This window comes from Podarcis tiliguerta (genome assembly GCF_965153285.1).
Source record: "Podarcis tiliguerta genome assembly, chromosome: 5".
Taxonomy (NCBI): domain Eukaryota; kingdom Metazoa; phylum Chordata; class Lepidosauria; order Squamata; family Lacertidae; genus Podarcis; species Podarcis tiliguerta.
Window position 1 is genome coordinate 62,156,900 of NC_139538.1, and position 25,578 is coordinate 62,182,477.

General features: G+C 41.3%; 1 protein-coding gene across 8 annotated transcripts in view; it reads left to right on the top strand.

The window, feature by feature from the left end:
* The window catches only part of PLCE1 (phospholipase C epsilon 1), a 127,673-nt gene that overhangs the window by 96,196 nt on the left and 5,899 nt on the right, over window positions 1-25,578 (top strand). For 6 of the 8 annotated variants that reach the window (XM_083443655.1, XM_083443654.1, XM_083443651.1 and 3 more), the window contains 20 exons: window positions 389-551; window positions 831-953; window positions 1,047-1,183; window positions 1,920-2,158; window positions 3,389-3,450; window positions 3,534-3,699; window positions 4,928-5,035; window positions 6,255-6,371; window positions 6,492-6,650; window positions 7,826-7,955; window positions 8,962-9,003; window positions 9,700-9,824; window positions 11,876-11,993; window positions 13,792-13,923; window positions 15,990-16,283; window positions 17,598-17,761; window positions 18,269-18,530; window positions 20,377-20,495; window positions 22,868-22,996; window positions 23,860-24,069. In XM_083443655.1, coding sequence (XP_083299781.1) covers window positions 389-551; window positions 831-953; window positions 1,047-1,183; window positions 1,920-2,158; window positions 3,389-3,450; window positions 3,534-3,699; window positions 4,928-5,035; window positions 6,255-6,371; window positions 6,492-6,650; window positions 7,826-7,955; window positions 8,962-9,003; window positions 9,700-9,824; window positions 11,876-11,993; window positions 13,792-13,923; window positions 15,990-16,283; window positions 17,598-17,761; window positions 18,269-18,530; window positions 20,377-20,495; window positions 22,868-22,996; window positions 23,860-24,069 — 2,999 coding nt within the window. The remainder of the gene's footprint in view (window positions 1-388; window positions 552-830; window positions 954-1,046; window positions 1,184-1,919; window positions 2,159-3,388; window positions 3,451-3,533; window positions 3,700-4,927; window positions 5,036-6,254; window positions 6,372-6,491; window positions 6,651-7,825; window positions 7,956-8,961; window positions 9,004-9,699; window positions 9,825-11,875; window positions 11,994-13,791; window positions 13,924-15,989; window positions 16,284-17,597; window positions 17,762-18,268; window positions 18,531-20,376; window positions 20,496-22,867; window positions 22,997-23,859; window positions 24,070-25,578) is intronic. The other 2 variants (XM_083443653.1, XM_083443658.1) reach the window with 1 other exon arrangement.

Below are 25,578 nucleotides of genomic sequence, written 5' to 3' on the forward strand. Positions count from 1 at the left end.
GGACGACAGAGGACGAGATGGTTGGACAGTGTTCTCGAAGCTACAAACATGAGGCTGACCAAACTGCGGGAGGCAGTGGAAGACAGGAGTGACTGGCATGCACTGGTCCATGGGGTCACGAAGAGTCGGACACGACTAAACGACTAAACAACAACAACAACAACAACAGTGTGTGTGTGTGTGTGTGTGTGTGTGTGTGTGTGTGTTTGCAAAGGACCTCAAATAATCCTTTGGGGATCTCCAAGCAGTGAGTTATCCCTTATTTGTTGTTTGATTGTGGCTTCTCGAGCTGCTTCCAATGTTTAGGAGCAGCTTCGGGGGCAATGTAGGAGACTACGGTATTGGGGGTATTATAAATGCTGTGATACAAATTTGCTTTCCTTCTTAGAACCAACTCTTCTGGTTACTTTTCCTGCTACCAACACTCTGCCTTCCAGAAGAACACAATCCCTGATTACCTCAGTGCCACCTAATGTAACACCTGGGGTCTCGTCACCTGTCAGGCCGGCGTCTTCTCCTGTGATGTCATCATCAATAAAAGGTCAATCCAGGTAAGAGAAAGCATCACTGAACATGTGTGTTTTTGTGCGTGCTGAAATTCTAAAACCTATACTGAGATCACTCCTTAGTCCATGTTGAGTGTTGGGATTGAGGTGTCTGAAATCTACAGATACATCTAGAATTCCTTTATAGTTTTTCCCATTAGCAGTCGATAAGTGCTTACTTTTAGCTGGCAAACTAATGGACTACTTTTTTAGGTGTGTGTGTGTGTATATGTGTGTGTGTGCAGACACAGTGATAGTTTCCATTACATACCTTTATTTCTTTAGCACGTGGAGCAGCAGCAGCTGGCATGGAAGAGGAAAAGGGGGACTGAAGGGCTTCCAAACCTGTATGGTTTCCGATAGCAACATGAGCTTTGTTGAGTTTGTAGAGCTCTTCAAGTCTTTCAGGTAAAATCTCTTTTATTGATTCTTACCTGAAAGTTTTTTAAAAAACCAATGTTTTAACAAGAATTGATAATAAAATGCATCATATATGAACAGCGTTCGAAGCCGCAAGGATCTGAAGGATCTTTTCGACATATACGCTGTGCCCTGCAATCGACTGGGTTCTGATTCCGTTCCACTGTATACCTCTCTGAAGATTGATGAGAACACAAATGGACTTCAGCCAGATTTAGGTAAGATAAATTAATTTGACTTGGTCGTTTGTTGGAGTTGAGCCTGGGAGCTAAGTGTTTGGTGCTGGTCACGTCACCTTCTCTCTCAATTCCATTTCTGTAAGATATGGACAGTGGCATGCCTCACTGAACAGTTGTTGAAAGAAAAATATTTGTAAGTTTTATAAAGCGCTTCAGAGATGTAAAAATGTTCTACAAATAATGAATAAATAAAAAGGTGAAGGACCCCCTGGATGGTCAAGTCCAGTCAAATTTGACTGTGGGATGCGGCACTCATTTCACTTTCAGGCTGAGAGAGCCACCGATTGACCACAGACAGCTTTCTGGGTCATGTGGCCAGCATGACTAAACCGCTTCTGGCACAACAGAACACCGTGATTAGTGTCAGAGTGCACAGAAACAGTTTACCTTCCCACCGCAGCAGTACCTATTTATCAACTTGCGCTGGTATGCTTTTGAACTGCTAGGTTGGCAGGAGCTGGGACAGAGCAACAGGAGCTCACCCCATCGCATGGATTCCAACTGCCAACCTTACAACTGACAAGCCCAAGAGGCTCAGTGGTTTGGACCACAGCGCCACAGACATCTCCAGAGAGAGAGAGAGAGAGAGAGAGAGAGAGAGAATAAATCTGCATTTGTGTTCCTTCAAAGTTCCTTGACCATTTAGGACTTAAAAGTTAAAACTAGTAGTTTGACCATCGTATAAAGTATTTATGTTCATATTTTTATCTTTCAGATTTACTGACTAGGAACATATCTGATTTGGGCTTGTTCATTAAGAGCAGACAGCAGCTATCAGACAACCAGAGACAAATTTCTGACGCTATTGCTGCCGCAAGCATTGTTACTAATGGCACTGGAGTGGAGAGCACATCTCTGGGAATATTTGGAGTGGGCATCCAGCAACTCAATGACTTCTTAGTAAATTGCCAAGGAGAACACTACACATATGATGAAATCCTCAGTATTATTCAGGTGTGTAATGCTAAGCTATTGGAATTCTAATCACAGGGCTTCTCAATTCCTCTCTTAGAACCAGGAGCAACCACCATATTTAAATTGGTGTGGCAGCATCAGTAACATAGAGAAGATGGAACACATGCAGCTGCCTTGTACTGGGGAAGATTTATTGGCCCATCAGTATTGTTGACTCTGGCTGGCAGTGACATTCCAGGGTTTCAGAATGGGACATTCCCAGCTGTACCCTGAGATACGGAGAGTGAACTATGGCCCTTCCCCAGTCCAATTAAAGTTCAGTGTTTTTAAATCCCATTGTTTTCAGCAATAAAAAGTTGGGCACGTAGCTGAATCATGGCCAAAACTCATACTGGGCACAGAAATAAACAGCTGCAAGCGAGCCTGTTAGGAAGGGAAGAACTGGTGGACATCTCACCAGTGTACCAATTTAACATAACCTCTTCAGTCAGCTAGCTCCAGGAGGATGCAGACATCACACAGATGTTGGTCTTAAAGACATCTAAGCTGAATTTGGAGTTTTTACTAAGGGATCCCTATAAGCATTGATGGGAGACATGCGATAAATTTGTGAAGTGTTTCTGCACAAGTCAATGTTTGCAAGCTTCCTTCAGAAGCTGACCTTTCCCCACCACTGGCTAGCAGAGAGAAGCTAGCTCACCCCTGCTGGCAGATTGGCCGATAAACCTCCTGGGCTTGACTTCTGGGGGTGTTGTTCCTGGACCGATGTGCGTCTCCCCCACCAATATTAGCTGTGCTTGCTGTATCTTCCTTTCTCATGTGAGAGTGGTCTTTGCCTAGTTATAAACTGGCAGCCAGGAGAGAGCAGGGCGGAGGCATTGCCATAGTTCTGGGAGTTATGGTGTGAGAAGTGGGGCAGGCCAGGTAAGGGGCATGTGGCATGAATAATTAGTGACCGTGTTGTGTGCTGGTTGCCTCTCTGACAGTCACTTTTGTCTGGGCAAATGGAAGACAGTTTCAGTATTCTGTCCTGTCTACCATTTGTCATTTCCCCCTGGTCCATGCCTTGCTTTACAGGTGTTGGGCATGACCTGCATTTGAAGACCTGAATTTGACACCGCCATGCTTAATTCTGCCCCCAGTAATGCATTAGCTGGATACAAATAAATTATGTGGCCAAAACTGTGTATAACATCTAAACGCATTTCATTTCTTTAATGCCCATTTATTTTAGTCCATTTATTGACATTTCTGTTCTGCCTCTTACAGAAGTTTGAACCCAGCATCAACATGTGCCAGCAGGGACTGATGTCTTTTGAAGGATTTGCACGGTAATCTCCTGTAAGATCGCCTTGATATTTTCTTAACCTGCCTTGCATTTCTTTTTATGAATTTTAGCCTTCTGTATCTCTAGGTTTTTGATGGACAAAGATAATTTTGCATCCGTGAACAACGAGTCTCAAGAGAATGTTGAAGATTTGCTATTCCCTCTGTCATATTACTACATTGAGTCTTCACACAATACGTATCTCACGGGACACCAGCTTAAAGGAGAATCCTCAGTAGAACTTTACAGCCAGGTGCCTTTTTCAGTTTTTTGCAAGAATTTGTTTGTTTGTTTGGAATGTCAAAAAAAGCATGACCTTTCCCCTGCTTTCTAAACCTAAATGTCCTGAATACTTGCTTGTAAAGCATAGGAAAAACAAGATCTGTGGGAAAAACTGCTTGTGTGCACAGTTGTGCTCAGATGCTTTTTAAAATAATATATTTAAGCTTTGTTCTTAAGGCACAAAAAAGGGTGGGTTGGTTTGAGAGTCACAGCATTTAGACACTAGCCAGTCTGATCTAACCTGCTAAAATTAGACTTTCCCACAGGAAAGACTTGAGCTAATACGTTGGTTCATTTAAATGTCAAAGCACCATTCAGAATAATGCAAGTTCTGCTGAAAGTATGACTTTGAAGCAGCACCATTACTCAGAAAAGTGTTTGTTGCTTCTAGGAATATTACATAATATTTTAGACATTGTTTCTGGGCAGTAACCCACATGAAAATAAGTGCTCCTTTCCATGGGTTGAGTTATATCTTGTGTATGATGGAGTTGCATCATGTTTAAAAGAGTTTACAGAAGCACCACACTTCCATACCTCATCAACAGACAGGAGCATTTAGCACGGGGCCACAGAGCCGCCTTCCAGAGCCCAACATTTTTGTTTTTAACTTTTTTTTTTTTTTTTGCTTTTAAATTGTTTTTACCTTTTTGCACTTTCGTTGTACGGTTTTTAAAAATCTTTTTAATGTTGTAAACCACTTGGATATATTTCTTATCATCTAGCAGCATTAAAAATATTGTTTTAAGCCTTTTCTTTTATGTACAAATAGATGTGCATATTTTGGAGGACAAGAAAACTTTGCTGGTAGCCTGCACAGAATGGCTGCCTTGGAAAGATGCTGCAGATGCACAACTAAGTGTGTGTGTGTTTATGTAACATTGGTCTTTCTTAACTAAACACAGGTGCAGAGGGATCAATATAGGGCTCAACAGTTAAACATGTAGGAAGGCTGAATTATGTATACAGTAGTTTTACTGGAAGCCTATTTTGTGAGAAGACTGTTCAAACAACACTTGTCAGTGGTGCAGGAATTTGATCAAGTGTTTTTACAGCACTTCACTCTATTCCGTCTCCCTATCCTTTGTATGTCATTTATAGTATGCTCACTGAAAAGTTTGAAACTTCAGCCCTTTAAAGTAAGGTATGGTTCTGTAGAAGCAATGCAACACCATGTTATTGTTGTTTTTTTGTTTCAGGTTCTGTTGCAAGGCTGTCGGAGTGTGGAATTAGACTGCTGGGATGGTGATGATGGAATGCCTGTAATTTATCATGGCCACACACTAACTACGAAGATTCCTTTTAAGGTAGATGTATATTCTTAGTAATGTCTATTGTAGTAGAAATTATTCTTGTGGAAAAAGACACTCAGGTCCTGCTTACTGTTCGTTCCCTGGGAAATGTTCCTTAGGCAAGCGTTCACATAACAAGTACACAATTTCCATTATTTCCTATGGAAATATTTCTAATGTGAGATTTGTCCGCCCTCTTTCTCTCCTCTCTCCATTTGGCAGCACCAAAAATGTATGACATGATGTCAGGAAGAGTCACCATTGGGAAAGCATTCCACAATCGGAATGCCGGAGCTGAAGAGGCCCAGTCCTCAGTCCCTTCTCCCCTCACTTCTGTTGTGGTGGGGACAGAATTTCCTCTGAGGAGAATGTTCATACTGGGGACAAGTTCATCCAAGAATGCATGGTCTCTTAAATATCCAACTGTTTATGGTTAGAATAATACTGTGAATTAAGCTAGGAAATGGATCCAGAGCCAGTGCAGTTGTTTCAAGACTGGTGAGGTGTATAGCCTACTCCCAATCTATCAGCGATATTTTATGTCTATTGAAGTTTCTGAATAACTTCAGAAATGACCCAACATATACAGTGCACTAAGGTAAAGGTAAAGGTACCCCTGCCCGTACGGGCCAGTTGTGTCCGACTCTAGGGTTGTGCGCCCATCTCACTTAAGAGGCCGGGGGCCAGCGCTGTCTGGAGACACTTCCGGGTCACGTGGCCAGCGTGACGAAGCTGCTCTGGCGAGCCAGCACCAGCACAGCACACGGAAACGCCGTTTACCTTCCCGCTATAAAGCGGTCCCTATTTATCTATTTGCACTTAGAGTGCTTTCGAACTGCTAGGTGGGCAGGAGCTGGGACCGAAAGACGGGAGCTCACCCCGCTGCAGGGATTCGAACCGCCGACCATACGATCGGCAAGTCCTAGGCACTGAGGTTTTACCCACAGTGCCACCCGCATCCTATACAGTGCACTAAAGTGACCTAAATCAGAGGTTGCCAATATGTGCTTAGACATGGTCAGGCTATCTCTGTCTGGAACAGGGGTGGAGAACAAGTTTCCTCCCCCCAGCTTCCAAGTGGGCATTGTCACTCACTCGCACATCGCTTTTCCTTCTGTCTGGGGACAGCATGTTTTATGCTAGATTTCCTTCAATAATTTGTGGGGCAGAATGGTATGTGCCCTGGATGCCATAGAATAATTAGGTAGCCCTGTTTTGGTTTTCATTCTTACAGGAAGTTGTCGAAGCTATTGATCGCAATGCTTTCACCACCTCAGACATGCCCGTCATCATATCGATTGAGAACCACTGTTCCTTGCCACAGCAGCGAAAGATGGCCGACATTTTCAAGGTAGATTAGGAGAGAGAATAATGCCATTCAGCGTGGCATAGGAATTTTGATCCAATTTATAACTAAACTCATGTTTGTATGATTTTATATCTTAACTTTATATCTTAACTGATGTTTCAGAATACGTTTGAAGAAAAGCTGGTGACTAAATTTTTGTTTGAAAGCGATTTTTCCGACGACCCAATGTTACCTTCTCCCCACCAACTGCGAAGAAAGATCCTGCTTAAAAACAAAAAGCTCAAAGCTCACCAGACTCCAGTGGATATATTAAAACAGAAGGTGTGAATTTTCTTTGAAAAAATATTTGAGAGTTGCCACACCCAGTCCTTTTTTGGATTGTCAATTGCACCCTTGGCTACCCAACTCCCTGAATGTTATACAGTGGTGCCTCACAAGACGAAATTAATTCGTTCTGCGAGTTTTTTCGTCTTGTGAATTTTTTCATCTTGCGAAGCACCACTGTGTATTGACAGTTTCCCATAGGAATGCATTGGCGGTTTTTTAAAGAAGGCGCAAGACGTTTCGTCTTGCGAAGCAAGCCCATAGGGAAATCCGTCTTGCGAAGCAACTCAGAAAACAAAAAACTCTTTCGTCTTGCGAGTTTTTCGTCTTCCGAGGCATTCGTCTTGCGAGGTACCACTGTATATAGTGTGCGGGGATTAGTTATATATCAGGAGGAGGTGACATGGTATACTAAGAAGTTCATTATTATTAAGCAATATATTTTAACCCTAATCCAGAGTTTGGGACTGGCACACTACTTACCTGGTTTGATAATCTCCTTGTCCTCCCCACCACATGTGGATGTATGTGGGGAGGCCCAATTTGTGCAATCTTTTTCTATCTTTATTTTGCTTTGTGTGAGAGAACTATACATATTGGGCCTCTGCATAGAGAAATACTGTGTCCTGTTACATTTTTGGTGAAAGGGGCCACAGTTACCATAGAATTGTAGTGTTGGAAGAGACCCTGAAGGTCATCTAGTCCAACCCCCTGCAATGCAGGAATCCTGCCCACAACCATCCCAGGGTGGGTTCAAACCACCAACCTTCTGGTTGACAGCCAGATGCACTGTCCCATTTGGCCTTATCTTAATTGGTCCCATTAATTTTATTAGAGACAGCCAGGTTCTGGGCGGGTAGGGGAGGAAGCATCTCAGCTCACTCAATGAAAAACAAATAGGAAAGTCATTCTGTGGGGAGAACTCTGGATCCATATTGTGAGGTAGCTGGTAGCTCAGTGGGAAAGAGCAATGTGTTGGAAAATAAGAGATGGTGTTTTGTCAGGTCATGTAATTTCTACAGGGGAGGAAACCCCTATTACTTCTTGTGAAGGACCATATTCAGTGGTGGAGTTAGGCAAGGACCCTGCACATAAAATTAGATATAAGTCTGGAACATATAGTCTCATTGTATTTTCCAAATGAATTTTCCAATGTTATTTTAATATAATAGGCTCATCAGTTGGCATACATGCAAGCTCAGGCGAGCAACGGGGGTAATGTGGGGAACCCCTCCACTGCTAACGAAGAAGAAGAAGATGAAGAAGATGAATATGACTACGACTATGAGTCTCTGTCTGATGGTAAACAAACATACTTATTACAGGGTTACATTTTTTGGATTTATGGCATGGGCACAGTTTCAACCATAACTACACTTAAAGTTGCCTCCCCTCCCCCCAAAAACATATTCAGTTACAACTTTTAAGCATTTGTCACTACACAACTCTCTTTTTTTGTCTTTCATATCCATTCTAAATAGTAATAAAAGGTTATGATTTATGGGAAGCGATGGGAAAGGAATTATGTTTTATCTTCATAGTGATGTAGCTGTGAGAATATTATTAGGAAACATAGCAATCATTTCTGTTATTGCATAAGGTGGTTGTTTTGATATGTGTACTGAAATAAGGATATTTTAAAGTTGGGTTTCTGTATGTACTATGTCTGCTCTAAACTGTATTCCAGCAACACAAAGCAGCTTTTGTTCTAAGGACTTAGCTTTTCAGAAAGTCTACTCAGTACCATAAATTAAAACACCATGGCTAGGAAGCATGTTTTATATAGTCCAGGAAAATAGTGCCTGTCTTATACTTGATAATCTATATTAATAGGTAGACACACAGCACAAAACAGAGTAACAGAAGGCACATTTTGTTGTATTATTGGATTCCTGCCACCTTGAATGATAGTATGTGCCCATTGTCTCATCCAAGTTGGGGCCTTTTTCAGCTAGTTTCATGATATGTACATTGAGTATATATCTATAATATTATGAAATTCTCTGCCAGACCTCGAGCATACTTAGTATCTTGCCTGTTTCCATGAGTTTTCTAAATTCTCACGCTATGAAATCACCTCCATTCTGGGTTAACCTAGATTCAGATGTGTTTATATAAAGTCTGACCTCATCTTTACACTCTGTGTTCTAATAGTTAGCATTTTCAGTTTTATATCCCTGCAGCAATTCTTCAAGTTTTTGTGTCGAAGATGATAGCTCTACACAGTTTGAATGTAATTTTCATTTCTCTGGCTTTATTTCTTAATTTCCTTTACTCTTATTCCCTTTCTGACTCTGTTTTCCTGTAGCTGATGTCCTTAATGCTTCTCCTGCTCCTAACAGCCAGGAAGGTAAAAGGCCACTTGGTCAAGCATAATAACTGCATGAATTTCAGCACTGCATTTCCCAACTTAGAAGCATTCTTTGAATTTCACATTTTAGTAAAAACACATTTTTTGCATTTCTATAATTTTCCATTACTTACTTTTGAGGATCGCAATATTTGCATGTTCCACACTAGTTTCTTATTTATACACTTTGGTTATAGCTATATAGATTAGTGAATCACGTTTATGTACGTTGACTTAAAATACACAAATATAGTTTTCTATTTGGTTATAATTTTGGGTAGAAAAATGAGAATAACCTTTTAGTAAGCACTTCAATCCCCTGTCACCCCCCACTCCCTTATCTGCAAAGTAATGTCTCATGCACAGGGCTGAGTACAAAATTTGAGGCAGAAAACTTTAAAAACATTTGCAATTAAATAATAATAATGTTGCAGCTTAATTTATTATACCATTCCACAAATGGTTTAAAGTGGAAAACCAGCTTCTGCTTTGCATCTTGAGAGAATACTGGCTGAGCTCAAAAAGGTAGGATAAAAACTGACTCGCACTTAGAAGAGCATTGCATTGAAGGAGAAATTATTTGCCTGTTTAATATTTTGATTATTCAGAATAATATTGGCTGCTTTTACTCAAAGCATTAAGTTGAAGTAAAATTTGCCTTTTCAACTCTTCAGTCAGATAATGCTTACTTTCCAGATAACATTTTGGAGGACCGACCTGAGAATAAGTTAACCATAGATAAGCTTCAATTTGAATATAGCGAAGAAACTGCAAAGAGAATAAAGAAAACAGAAAGCGCTATATACAACAACAAAGGAAAGGTAGTATTTGTTCATATCTGTTTTCTCAAGCTTCCATATGGGGAGTGGCTTGTAGTCTAGAACTGAAACTTACAAAGAAATTAAAAAACACACCGGCCTCTTGCAGCATCTAAGAGCCACGTTTAAATGCCGTGATCTACTTCCTTCATGTCTAGTGTGCCTTCTATTGCCCCTGAGGAAAAAAGAATGTTTCAGACTGCAAAGCTGTACCTGCTAAGCCCCATGGAACATACTTCTGAGGAGACAAGTTTGCACCATTGAGTGTTTCTTGTGCACCTCTGAAGTTTTCCCTCTCTTGCTTCATAAAAGATACCTCATAGTTTAAATAAGGGTGGTTATCTCACCTCAGAAATAAAGTGTACCTCATTTGATGTCCAGCTGTTCTTTTAATAGTGTTTTGATGGCTCAACAGATGTAGATTTTCTTTAGGTTGAGTATTGGACACTTTCCCTGGTTTTCAAGAGTTCCTTTGCCTTCCTAACAAAAGTTTTTCAGTCTCACTTTGTCAAATACCACTTGGCCTTCACTTTGCTCAGCGTATTTATTACCTTCCCAATTTACTTCATATGTATGACGAAGTAGATTCTTGCCTAGGAAAGCTCATAGCGGGACTGGCTTTGCTTGCATCTTAAGCTGCTGTTTCCCCCAGTCTGTTTAGTGTTTTATCCATTGAGGCACCGTTGCCGTGTTTTACAACATTTCTATGATCTCAGCCTGTGAAACCCCTCTCCTTACAAGTCAGCTGTTTTCCACTGGCATGATAACATGTGATATTTTGATCATAATGTGTATAGAACACTAGGCTGAGCTGAATTTAAAGCATATGGTTCTCCCCCACCCCGAATCCTGGGAAGCATAGTTTGTTAAGTGTGCTAGGAACTGTAGCTCTGTAAGGAGAAGACTACAATTCCCAGGATTCTTTGGGAGAAGTCATGTGATTTAGATGGACCTGCAGCTGCAAACCAGATCTTCTGCAAAGAACAGCTACAGAATGCACTAAGAGGAGGGGGGAACAAAGAGCGAGAGTGCCTTCATTCTCCTGGAAAGAGCTGTGTTGATAAATGGGCTAAAGCTACCTTGCCTTCTTCCGTGTCTTCACTTTGGACCTTTGTTTAATTTTTAAAAGTAATGTGGGTGATTGCAAGGCTATTTATAATGCCATGTATTTTTTAAATACTGTGCATTTTCAGGCTGCAAGGCTTCTCCACTGCATGCATGTCTTTCATAAAACCCACAAAATTAGCTGCATTTTCCTGTACAATAGTATTTAGAATACAGTTTAGTGGATGTTGTTGAAGTCTATGAATTCTACCATAGAGACCATATATATATATATATATATATATATATATATATACACACACACACACACACAGAGAGAGAGAGAGAGAGAGAGAGAGAGAGAATGTTGGAACTAGCAGAACCTTTTTCCAGGGGAGAATTAGAATAGTACTGTGGTTTGTCTGCCAGAATAAACTCACCATTTAAGCCAGATGGTTTGACTTCACGCTGAGATGTCCTGTTTTCTGTGAGCGTGCTGCACTGCACAACACTGCCCTGTTGTATATATATATTTAGGCAAGATGGGAATACTGCTGTTAAATATTTTTGAATTTATTTCAGTCAAGTGAGCTTAGTCGTTTCTGTTTTGTTTTTAGATTTAGGGTATATGTTTGTGTAGCAATATTTAGTTGCTGCAATGGGGAAAGTACATGTAATTCACGAGGCTGGTGGAAAGGGAGGTATAGCATGTGAGAAGGGAACTGTAGGATCAGGCAGATTGTCCTGTTCCACTAAGGTAATTTCATCCTGTCTCCGGCTGCTAAGAGGTTAGAGGCAGTAGTGTTCCTAATCTTTCTCTGCTGGCCTGTGGAAAGTAGATTTAGAGGAAGGGGTGGTGGCTGAATGTGGGGAAGAAGAAATGTTAAAAGATTGGGGACATCGATAAATGTAAATTAACAGTGTTCTACCATATAAGTGACATTGCTCATGATTAGACTGCAATATTAAATATGATGAAATCCTTTCTTTTTTCACTTGACGATATATAGGTTTATGACATGGAATTAGGGGAAGAATTTTATCTTTCTCAAAATAAAAAAGAAAGCAGACAAATAGCACCAGAATTGTCAGATCTTGTCATCTATTGCCAAGCTGTGAAATTTCCTGGTAAGTTACATTGGCCTTAATTATTACCTGTTCCGAAACAAGCTATGACAAAGGAAAAAAACCTGGGTTCTAGCTTCCCATTTTATGGCAGCTGAGAACTAGCTTTGATTCTGAGTGTTTTCTCCCAAAAGAGGTGTCTTGATAGGAATAAGGAATGGCCTGTGGGAAATCAAACTCCATTTATCTCCATTTATCTCTTACACCCCCCCCTAATCATATCTGTGCAGGTCGGGCTACAGTCTAATTAGGGAACCGAAAGAGTGAGTTACATTGGGACAGGAGCACAAACAGTAAATTGGAATGGAGCAAGTATAGACAATGTGTAGAGAACCAACCAAACTACAGTTGACTGGTTATAGGAAAAATCCAAGGCAAGAAGGAAGGATTGATTTGCACTAGTACTAGAGAAATACAGTAGTACCTCGAGTTACAAATGTCTCAGATTACAAACGTTTCAGGTTACAAACTCTGCTAACCTGGAAGAGTTACCTCGAGTTGAGAACTTTGCCCCAGGAAGAGAACGGAAATTGGCGTAGCAGCAGCAAGAGGCCCCCATTAACGAAAGAACACCTCTAGTTAAGAACAGTTTCAGGTTAAGAACGGACCTCTGGAATGAATTAAGTTCGTAACTAGAGGTACCACTATAGGTAGAACAGACATGTCTTGATTTTGTTGTATGGAGGAACACTGGTGGGGGGGAGCACACCGCCCCTGGCACCATCAGGGAGGAGGGTACCATCATGGCTGCTGCCCCCAGATATGCGCTGCGCACACCCCAACTGCGCTGGGTACCACGCCCCCAGGACGCATGCCACGCCCCCAGGACGCATGCCACGCCCCCAGGATGCCAGCCACACCCCAGGATAGGCAGCATGCCATGCCCCCTCGGGTGGCATGCCACGCCCCCGCCTGCTCTCTGCCCCCGGTGCTGGAGCATGCAGCTTCGCCATTGTGGAGGAATGAAATACTCCATTATTTAGCTGCTGTGTTACAGTGAAATGCTGCATAAGGCTTATAAGCAGCAATTTTTTCCCTACTGTAATGCGTTTTTGTCCATTTTCTTTTCATTGGAGAAGTTGATCCCAACAGAAGTATATTGATAAATTGGTATTGCTGCTGACTGTATTTGTGTACAGCCTGTTTCACAGTTGCAGTTCCATGGGCAGGGTTACTTGCATACGGCGTGGTGGGGATGAAAGCCCAAGGTCACCTGTCGTCTTGTTTCAGAAATCAATCTGACACAATTGCTGTTCATATACACTTGGGTCCAAAGATACCCCTGTGAGTGGGAAGGCTTTTCCCATCATGCAAAGTTTTCAGCAATTCGCCCTTCCTCCTGCTGCCTCCCCTTGCTGTATGCAGTTCTATTGTAGAAGGTCCGCAAGGGAGGAGGGGAATGAGAAAGTCCATTTCCACAAGTCAAACTCTTGGAAGTTAGGATCCAAGCCCCAGTGTTCTCTTGCCCTAATCAAGATTCCTGTGTTGCTCCAAGAAACAAGCAAGGCGGTTCATACACAAACATAATTTTTCAGCTTGCAAACAGAAGGGAATGAGAACGCTCTTCAAAGTATGTGCATTGAAGCTCACATGCCTTTGAGAGACATCCATACTGGAACATTGGTGTACGATTTTATATGTTGTCTTGTCTACATGTGCAGTACAAACTAGCGTTTTCCTGCGTAAGACATTAGCATTAGATTATAAAGCTTTCATAATAAACTGGGTTTTTTAAAGGGGGGGGATCATGCCCACTCGCTTGTGTTTTTCAGTCCATTTATTTGATTTTGTATGGAATTAGGTCTGTCAACTCTAAATCCATCTGGCTCTAGCAGAGGAAAGGAAAGAAAGAGCAGGAAGTCCATTTTTGGCAACAATCCTGGAAGGCTGAGCCCAGGGGAGCCAGCGATGCTTGCCAAAGCATCTGGAAAAGGTAAAGTCAGCATCTTCCTTTACCAATCACAGGGACTGACTGTGTAATCCAACACATATAGCAGACCTACTAGTTAAAGATCAAACGCATTGCTCTGCACATGCAGCACTCAGGGTTTGAAATGATTTTCCATTAGCAGTGCAACTAGTTACAATGACCTCATTGTAAATAAAAGACCGACTGTAAAGTAATAAACTGTTGGGACAGGGTTGAATTGCAAGAAATATAAATGTAATCATTTAAATGTAATTTACATTTAACTAATTGGCAAACCATTTTTCTTTTTTTTTTCTTTTTGTAAGTAATTTTTTATTGATTTTACAGTTTTAACTTCAACAATTATTCTTCTTGAAAAAGATAACAGAAACAAACGCACACACACAAAAATATAAATATAAACATAAACATAAGACACTTTTTTCAATATATAAACATCATCTCTTTCTTTTTGGAGCTTCTCCTGACTTCCCTCCATTTCCTTTTCTGGTTCATTGAATGTATACATTTTCTGCATAATTATAATTAAACCTCTTATTCTCATTATTTTATCAATATTTAACTGATTACCACCAAACCTTAATATCTCAATTCAAATTTCCTTTCTTTATCTCATTTTTAACTGCTTGCAAATGTTTAATAAAAGCCTGCCAATGTTTCTACTTGTTTACAGTATTTTTGTACATATACAATAAATGTTTCCCATTCTTTTTTAAATTTCTCATTATCATTGTCTCCGAGCTTTTCTGTGAATTTAGCCATTTCAGTTGTGATTTCTGAGAAAAGGGGAGTGATATTCTCCATTTAGTTCTGAGATGTCAATAGAAAAGCAAGATAGATGTTGCCCTTCTTCACCTTTAAGGTGTTTCCCCCCCCCCTCAACTTTTCAGAAAGGGAATGGTAAAATGAAAAGATTTCAATTGCCAAAGAAAGAAGCTAATGTTTTATATGAAAAGCGTGGTGCAGTCATAACTCTACCAATCCCCTATCCAAGATGAAAAAACTGGTAGTGTGCTGTGAACTCTGGACTCCTGCATTCTCTCCTCCATTTCTTCTAGTCTGAATTCCTCTTTTACATTGTCTCCATTTGCATATAATGCTAAGCCAAACCATGGCCTAGCATGAACACACAAGCATGCAGACTCCCCGAGAAATGCTCCTCCTATAGTCCAGTTGCTGCTGCTGCTGCTAGTGAAGCCATGGTTTGGCTTTGCATGCTGTTAAAATCCAGGCTTGTAGTTTCTCTCACTCCAGACAATGGAGTCATCATGTCTACACTAACACCTACCACATTTTTCAAATCCATTACAAATTAAGTGGGAGGACCTTGTTAACATTGACCTTGTTTAAGGCAAACAGAGTGGTATATTTGCTCTAGGTAGGAGGTAAGAGTGGAATAGGAAGTACACAATCCCGCAGCCCACTCCAAATTTCTAATCCACGGTTCAGAAATTTGCAACTTCACATCTGTCTGAATTCTGTGCCTGCACTGAGATTCGTTCATTATTGCACTGCTTTAATTTTTTGAGCATGCCTGTGCAAGTTTATTTTAAATTATTAGGTTTATATTACACCTTCCTTCCATCATTGAACTCTGGGCAGCTTATATAGGGTTTTCAGAAAATCTTGCCTCCAGACCTGCTTAGCTTCCACAAGGTTGCTGCACTATTCCTTCAGATCATGTTGTTAGGAGCATGGTAGTTATCTTCTACTACTGCTTACCTCATTACTGTTACCAATATATAGGAATGGAAGAAATTTCCTCCCCCCCTAAGTTAAGTCACAGAGAAGAAAACTAGACCTCCTGTTGTAGTTTATTTGAAGATTCATCTGCAGTATTTCCAAATTATGAAGCCATAGCTCTTGTTTTTAAACTGGGTTTTCCTCTGAGGAACAGAATTCCCTGCAGAGAAGTCTTTAGAGTTCTGGTGATGCATAAGATTTCCTTACTATTGTGGCCATGCATGCATTTGTTTCCTATTAGTATATTCTTCTTGGGGATGAGGGGAAGACTAGGTGGTGTTACCAGAATGTGCACCTGTAACTTGTATTTGTATTTGTTTTTTTAGGTGCCTTTGATAGCGCAAGGCAGATCTGGGAAGAGCCCTTTTCACCTGCTCTTAGCCCAACAACTTCTCTCAGTTCTATAATAAGGACACCTAGGTGTTACCATATCTCCTCTTTGAATGAAAATGCTGCCAAGCGCTTGTGCAGGCGATATTCTCAGAAGCTGATACAACATACCACCTGCCAGCTGCTGAGGACATACCCGGCCGCTACTCGCATTGACTCATCCAATCCTCATCCCCTTCTGTTCTGGTTACATGGGGTACAGCTGGTGGCACTCAACTACCAAACGGATGGTAGGGGCACACTCATTCCTTAAAAACATATGTGCGCTTGAAACATTACAAGAAAACCATTCCCTTTTTGGTTGTATCTTGCATTTCCTTGCTTGGCGTTTTTATAGATGTAAAATGAATATACATTGGAGGTACTCAAGTTTCGCAGAAATAATGGTGGCTTCAAACAATGCCACATGCATCCACACAAATGCACACGTCATTCTGTAACCCCAAACAAATAATAATAATTTATTATTTATACCCCGCCCATCTGGCTGAGTTTCCCCAGCCACTTTGGGCGGCTCCCAATAGAGTGTTAAAAACAATGCAGCATTAAATATTAAAAACTTCCCTAAACAGGGCTGCCTTCAGATGTCTTTTAAAGATAAGATAGCTGCTTATTTCCTTGACATCTGATAGGAGGGCGTTCCACAGGGCAGGCGCCACTACCGAGAAGGCCCTCTGTCTGGTTCCCTGTAACCTCACTTCTCGCAATGAGGGAACCGCCAGAAGGCCCTTGGAGCTGGACCTCAGTGTCCAGGCTAAATGATGGGGGTGGAGATGCTCCCTTCAGGTATACAGGACTGATGTTTCTAGATTTTGGAGCGGCCATTGCTGGTTTTAGATACTGTCATATCTATACTGTGTATCACTGCAGCTTCTTGGCCAGCCATGTGAGTGATAATAAGCTGGTTCACCCATAACACTAGGCCAAATGTGGCTTAGTGCAAACACCTTTGTTTGTGAGTGCCCAGAGAACAGAATGTGCCTACTGCATTCCTTCCTCAGTCCTCTTGCTGCTGTGAGCTAAGCCATGGTTTGGCTTCGTGTGTTATCCAAAACTGGACTTGTATTTTGTCTTGCCTCGGACAAACCATGTGCTGCTACCAATGGGTTTGCAGCTTGTGGTTTGCCTGAAGGAGACAAACCAGGAGCCCAAATTCAGATGACATGTTAAGCCAAACCTCTGCTTAGCTCACAGCAGCAGCAGGACTGGTGGAGGAATGCAGCAGCAGCAATCTCCTTTTTGGGAATGCTTGCATGCTTTCACTAAGCCATGGTTTTGCTTGATGTTATTGTGAAAAACCTAATTGTGTGAAAGAGCCCTTAACTGCATAGTAATCTGTTTTTGTGAACTATTTCTATTTCTTCAAAGCTCTTATAGTTTGATTAGTTAGTTTTTCAGTTTTACCATTGCCTTTTGGCAATTAATCGAAGCCAACTGTACATGCCCAGAATGAAACGGCATGCTTTGAAATCACCATGTTCTTTTAAAAATTATCTTACATTCAAGTCTTAGCAATGTTAACACTTTGAATGCTTTACCTATAGATCTCCCTCTTCACCTAAATGCAGCAATGTTTGAAGCAAATGGTGGCTGTGGGTATGTTATGAAGCCACCTGTTTTGTGGGATAAGAACTGTCCAATGTATCAACACTTTTGCCCTTTAGAACGGGATTTGGACAATATGGAGCCAGCTATTTATTCACTGACAGTAAGTGAAAACTCATATTAATCTTTTAATAAGCCTAACACAACCAGTTAACTCTATACATGACATAATTTTGTTTAATATGTGCCTTCTCATTTTTATTACTGGTATTGCTAGTAAGATAGCTACAATTAAATGTGGGACCAAGGAGAGGGAAGGAGACAATCATCAGTTATTACAAAACTATCAACTTGATGCAGCACAGAAAGTGCATGTCAGTTTTTAGACGCATATTTTTGGATTTGATGCTGGGTGGGGGACATCTGGCCTCAAAGAGTGTGGCAGTTTTCCACTTGGGTCCTTGCCCAGAAGCAGCTGCTGTTCTGCATAAGAATAAGCAAGTAGCAATTACAAGACTGCCATTTCAGTTTTAGTTATGTATATTACTACTTATTGTTACTTCTGAAACCAGTTTTTAATTTGTTCTTTAAAGCAGAAGCACTCTTCAGTCTGAAAGAGTTGATTAAAACAACAACCACCCTGTTTTCATTCTGGGCCTTTGTTTTTCAGATTGTGTCTGGACAGAATGTTTGTCCTAGCAACAGCACAGGAAGCCCCTGCATTGAAGTGGATGTGCTTGGGATTCCGCTGGATAGCTGCCATTTCCGCACTAAGCCCATTCATCGCAATACTCTCAACCCCATGTGGAATGAACAGTTCCTTTTCCGGATTCACTTTGAAGACCTAGTCTTCCTTCGTTTTGCAGTTGTTGAAAACAATTCTTCAGCTGTGATGGCTCAAAGAATCATTCCGCTGAAGGCTTTAAAAAGAGGTAAATTGAAGTTTGTATGCAGGGCCCAGACGGAGCTGCTGAGTACTTAGGGCTGTGATACACAACAAACGTTTTTGCATGTAGGGCTGACCACACATTGTGGTTAGGAAAATTAGTGTGTGCACCATCTGAGTAACTGTTAACTGCAGCACTCCCTCCTTTGCTCCTCCCTTCCTGCAGCAGGGAAACAAACCACTGAGTGACTTGCTTATGTGCAAACCAATGTGTGTGGTTTGTTTTTTCTGCAAGCAAACCACAGTCAGAAGCCCAGGTTTCTTCTTGGTATCCTGCTCATAGTTCATAGTTGTTTGATAGAAGCAACCCAACAAGTGCTGGATCATATATAATGCTTACCCTGCTGCTCTCGTGTTTTGTTTCCTCGCTTTAGGGAGGGAGGGGTGAAGCAGGGGCTGCTTTGGCTGCATGCATGCACAACTTGCTAAAACTGACTCTTATTTAAATCATTTATTTCATAAAATTTATATATGGGTTGATTGTAAAAAAAACAACCTTCAAAGCAGTTTACAAAAGGACAAAACAAGAAAATGAGGGGGGGGGGGAATCATAGCCAGTACTTTAAAACATACAAAAGTAAAAATACTAAAACAGATTAAAAATTAACTCAACTTTCTAAGCATCTTAATGTATGATGTTTAAAAAATTATGTTGGGTTTTGTTTTCTTAATAATTGCCTACACCTCAGAAAGAGGTGCCAGGATATATTATGGTTTTCCAATGTGTTTCTGTAAGTCTCAAGACACATACCTTAACTCAGACCTTCAGGAGAGCCTAATTGTTTCTAGGTCAGATACACTAGCGCTATGTTTTACTGCTCTAAGATGAGAAAGCACTGATTGAGGTTGTAAATTACTTTTATTAAATGTACTGTTTTAACTATTATTTGTGTGCGCTGCCCTGAGGTTCTAACAGATGGAACAGGTGGTTAAGGAAATGAACCCACCCCCACACCCCTGCTTCAGCAGAAATGTATTGTTTAAAAAAGAGACCTTCAGCACTAGTGTTTTAGGAGGGACACGGTGTGTTTGTGAATGGACTTCTCAAACTCCAGTCTTTTCTGGTATTACACCTGTTGGTGTATGTGTATAGACAGAACATGCTGAACCTCAGGAAGTGTATGTTGAAATCTTAGCTAACAGGCAATTAGTTCCAAAATATCCTAACAGCTGCCGCTTGTCATCTTTCACCAGACCTTTGTGCAAGTGGACCCTCTACAGCACAGGCAGGTGTCTACAATATTTGTGCCATCTTTAGGCAAGTTTTAGCATGTCCAAATAAATATGTATATAAGCTGGTATCCATCTCAAAACTTTCAGTGAAGCAGCGTCGATTGCAATGGCCATTTGAAATACCTTGGTGCTTCTGTAACGTAAGGGGGCAAATGTCTTTTGAAGGTAAATCACTCAAAAGAATTTTTATTAGACCAGAAGACCTGTGTTAATATATTTCAGTTTTTCGCCCACCTAATACAGCATGTTTTGAGCAGGTTGATAGTACATTCCAGCAAGCAGGCTCCTATATGCTACTTGAGTTCTCACAGGAACTGCTACAGTAGCCCTCCATGTGGCTTGGGGAGCTGTGTTTCAAAACAAAATAGCGCAATGACCTGGGATGCACTCACAAGCCCTTGTCTACTCGCAGAGCTTCTCTGGAGTTTAGCCAATAGATATTTTATGAAAGAGGAAATGACAAGCATCCTTGCACTTCAGGGACAGTTAAGTGGCTACTGTTACATTTGTCTCTGCAACGTACGTAACCTATGAACATGTAGTCTATTTGACTGGCTTATTCTCCCACCTCCCAATTTTGTGTTACTATCTTGTTTAAGGATACAGGCATCTGCAGCTACGAAGCCTGCACAATGAAGCACTAGAAATCTCGAGTTTGTTTATTAACAGCCGAAGAATGGAAGAGAATCCTTCTGGAAACATGGTGCCTGCTTCTTTGGTAATTTATTTCTAATAGATTTGTCAGCATGCTCTCCTGGTCAATGTACAAGATTCTTCCAGGAAGAGAAAGGATGCCTTTGGTTCCTGCATTGTGAGAAATGAGAATGCTCTGGTGGGGGGGGGGGCAGTATCTCCTGAGGGACAGCATCCATGTAAATCAGACTACAGTGCTGAATTTCCATGCGTCTTTGAATGGTCAATAATGTTGCAGCGATTTGAGCAAAAGCTATCAGAATAAATCAACATGCTACCTGTACTGTGCTTCTTCAGAAGGATGACAGCAGCATAGGAGCTGAATATAATTGTACAGCTATAGTATAAGCATAGGAATAGATCTTAATGCAGGATATCATTCAGATAAGCAAGTCCAAAACCCACAAGATATGGAAATGAACTTGCTGCATTTCTCACCCCCATGCTCCCTTCTGTTCTTATGGCTTGGAGCAGAAGCTGGATTTACAGTGGTCTGCCTGGCCAGTCTTTACGTCAGTCAGGAAGCCCCTCCTTGTTTTCGAGAGGGCCTGGTTCAATGTCAGTCACAGAGGAAACTCCTCCTCCTGGGAATACCCTCTAGCTCTACAATTCTGTGATGCAATGATCAGTTCAGGAACAATGGTGGGGGAACCAGAGCTGTACAGCCACCCCTTTTTTCAGTTATACAGTGGTACCTCGAGTTACATACGCTTCAGGTTACATACGCTTCAGGTTACACACTCCACTAACCCAGAAATAGTGCTTCAGGTTAAGAACTTTGCTTTAGGATGAGAACAGAAATCGTGCTCCGGCGGCGCGGCGGCAGCAGGAGGCCCCATTAGCTAAAGTGGTGCTTCAGGTTAAGAACAGTTTCAGGTTAAGAACGGACCTCCGGAACTAATTAAGTACTTAACCCGAGGTACCACTGTATTTATATTCAGCTTTAGGCTTCATATTTATTTATTCTGTTGAGTGTAATAAACCTTTGTAAGCTTAACTTGAAATTTATGTTTAAAGAACAGTGGATTCCACTGTTGTCAGGTTGGACAGTTGTACTCACTGTGATGTCTGCTTGATAGTTAAGGGCTCAGTTATGGGCAAAGACACACATGCAGCTTTGCAATGGCACGAGCCCAATGGACATCTCTTCCCTCTGTGAACTGACCCACCATCTGCACACTGCATTGCACTAATTGTTGCCTAGACTGCCAGGTCTGTAAGTGCCTCCCCTACAGTTGGACCACTGTTGCTATCCTTTATGGAGCTACAGCTCCAAAGTTACTTGACTCCTTGCAGCTGTTATGCCACTGAATCCTCTTTTGGTTTTCCTTACTTGCACATCTGCAAGATTGGAACACGCCTTCATTCTCCACTTTAATTCAAGTAAGTTAATGAAAACATGAAAGAGCTGGACCAGACATTGTGACCTGTGGAACACTACAAGGTACCTCTGAACTGGCAGAATGATGGTGAGCCGTCTTCTGAATGGGGTTTAGTCCAGCCTACAAGACCATATTCTTGTTCACACACATATCCTGCGCTTTCTTAAAAGGATGTTCTTTGCAACACCCCTGGCTGAAATCTAGCTATAGCAGGTGTGTTGTTTAATCCCAATGTTTCCTCTTCAGCCAAAGAAGTGAGAAATGCAGTCTAGCAAAGGAAAGCATTTATAAGTTCAGTTCAGTTGAAGAGTTCAGCATATTCTTTTATTCTAATGGTGAAATCAATGAGCTTTAGTTAAGCATAGCTTTGTCTGGATCATGACACAAGTTCTTACAGAAACTCCAATGACTGTGGTCTGTCTGTTTTCCTCTAGCCCTTACTGTTAAGCAGACAATTCTATTTGTTTATCTCCCGTTTCCTGGAACCTTGCCTGTTCTCCATGAGTTATCGATATGAGAAATTTATTCAGCTCTACTAATTTGAATTAATTATTTAGCTGTTCTGTCCTTTGTTCATCCTCATTTATTTTTATTACTGCTACTGAGTCATCGCTTGTTTTATTTATACAGACAAAATCAAAGTAGCTGTTGTGTATCTCGGTCTTCCTTTTGCCCACTCTTTCTCCATTCAGTAGTACATTGTGTCCAGCACATTGTTTCAGAAGCTTGGCGCAGAGGCTTACCCTCAAGCTTTTCCTGGCTGTGTCTTTAAATTGATATTATTCGAAGACAGGCTATTAGACCACAAGGAAGCTAGCTAATGGCCATCTGTGATCATTTTTCATAACTTATTTCAGTTCAAAGTTTTCTGCATCCATTTGCTATCTTTCTTATTCTTCCTAATGTTTCAGATATCCTGTGGCCATGTTTGTGGTGGATGAACTTGTTACTTATTGCATTGGTTAACTCATGAAATAGTAAATAAGTGTTAAAGATGCATGTTTATTTTAAACAGCGGTTCAGTACTGCAGAGAGGAGAGAGGCTGCAGTGTACAGAGTCACTATACACGGAGTTCCAGGACCAGAACCTTTCACGCTTTTTACGATCAGGCAAGGAACCACAGCAGCTCAGCTTCTGCATCAAGTAAGCCTGCACTTTTGAGATGTTCAGGACTCAAATCCTTAGTAACCAACCATGTGCTGTGTAACTCGCTCCCTAAGATTTCTGTTGGATTTGGGCAGCCTAAGCCCCAAAATAACTAAGCCCAATTTACTGATATGGAGACATGCAAAAGCTTACTGACAAAGACAGATCCTATCCTAACTTCCTTAGTTACTGGAGCTTTGCAGGCAAAGAGGCTTGTTGGTTGCCAAAAACATTTGTAATGCTGAAACAGTGGAGCTAAAGCATTTCAGGTACAGAATGATCCAGATCCCACAAGCACAGGCTGAAAGTGAATTGCACTGACAGTCAAAAAGCTTTTGCTGTTATTATTATGAGGTTTTGCTTGGACAGCATGTTCTGTATTAGAAATCTGTCTATTAAGGAGGAAGGGGGCTGCTTTCTGAACGATGGGCCAAGCTGGTTGCCCTTGTCATAGGGGCCAGGCTTTTCTGCATAATGTCTTTTTCTCAAACATCATTGAAATGCAGAAGGAAAGTTAAAAGGGCTAAGTTCATGAGTGGAAAAACCTCCAGCTGATTATCTCAGCGGAGGCTGTTTTCCAGCAGTGGGAAAATGCTCTACTGTCTTGGGAATTTGAATAAACTGTCTGGCAAGCCAAGCTGGACAGAAATAAGATTAAACAGCAGTTGCCTCTGCTGAAATAGTCAGCTACCCAGATAGTACATTGCCCCAGGAAAGACATTTTCAATGGCTAGCAATACAGCAAAAGCATATTTTGTACACAAGATAAATTGATCATAAAGGGGTTTTTGTTGTCAACACAATCAGCTTACTGAACATGTAACTTCTGCCATTCTAATTATTAACATGTTTTTGCTTAGATTTTGGCGACTACAAAAGGTATTGGACAGTATCCCACAGACTATTTTTTGATGGAGGAGAAATGCTTTATATCTAAAGAAAGAAATGAGTACAGGAAGCCACCATTCCAAAGAGTGCTCAGTCCTGAGGAAGAGATTGTCCAGCTTTTGAACAGCTGGTTCCCAGAAGAAGGCTACGTCGGAAGAATTATCTTTAAAACCCGCGAGGAAGTGAGTCTCTTTGCCTTGACATATATTGCTTGCTGATAGTATCAAGAGGGTGACAAAAAGAACATATTCATTGCTTGGCTTCCTGGAACTTGATCTTGTTGACATAGAGCATTAGGAAAGGAAGTAATACAGAAAAGCCCAGCAGTGTTTAATGGTGTATTATTATTTTTTTACAACGCACCACTGAAAAGATGGCTTGTTGAAACACTTAAATTCATGAACCCATCCTAGGGGCAATTATTTTACATTATTTATTTATCGGTAGATCTATACAGTAAACTTTACGTATGCTTAATTAGGAAAGACAATGTATAGAAAGGGATCAGCAGCAGCAGAGGGGGAAAAAGCCCTGTGAATAGTTGCACATAAAGTGGTACCTCGCGTCACATACGCTTCAGGTTACATACGCTTCAGGTTACAGACTCCGCTAACCCATAAATAGTAACTTGGGTTAAGAACTTTGCTTCAAGATGAGAACAGAAATCGTGCTCCGGTGGCACAGCAGGAGTTCCCATTACCTAAAGTGGTGCTTCAGGTTAAGAATGGACCTCCGGAACGAATTAAGTACTTAACCCGAGGTACCACTGTATTTGTGCTAGCATTGGTGCTTAGGCATGATGAATTTTGACTGGATTGTGCCCAAAGTGCCATCAAAGCTTTATTAAACAACTGAGATTTATCCAAATTATAAAAGGAATGTGAAAAGAAGAGATCCTCAAATTTCAATGTCAATCTGTGTAGACTTGGAAGCTTTGGCAGGATGAGTGCAACTCACAGACTTTTGTTAACCTTGGTTTAGTGGAGGGCTCGAGAAAATATTGTGTGCCTTTTTAACAATGGCTCTGGTGAAGCGCATTCTAGTCCATGTGCCTTAATGAAATTGTTTACCCTTTAAGGTGCTATAATGAGGAGAGATGGATAAGGAACTGGAGAGTGTAGGCAGAGGGCAAGGGTGTGAAACATCAGCCACAAGTCATGCAGTTTGGCCGTCCAAACACATTTTAATAGCATTGTGAACCAATGAACCTGCTGAACTAACCAATACTGAATCCTAGATGTATCGGTTCAGCTAAGGGGAACCTGTGCGGCCCCCACCAGATGATGTTGGACTCCAACTCCCAGTAGCCCCACCCAGCACGGCCAGTGATGCTGAGAGCTGGATTCTGACAATATCTGGGGAACCACAGGCTCTCCATCCCTGAAATAAGGCTTACTGCAGGTGTATGTTACTAAATTTAGATACAGTACTAGTAAGGATGTAGAGTATTCTGCTGGCCTAGACAATACTAAAGATTTGCTCGCACACTGATGGATAGAAAGTGGGTTTTTTGCCTGTTGACAATAGGAGTTGAACTGACCTGGATTAAACTCTGGCTTGTGATGAAAGATTCCTGTGATGGTTTCACTCCGAAGCCCAAGTGCAACATGCCACTGCCCAGCTGATTACCGTATTTTTCGCCCCACACCGTAGGACGCACTTAGGTTTTTTTGGGGGGAAATAAAGGAAAA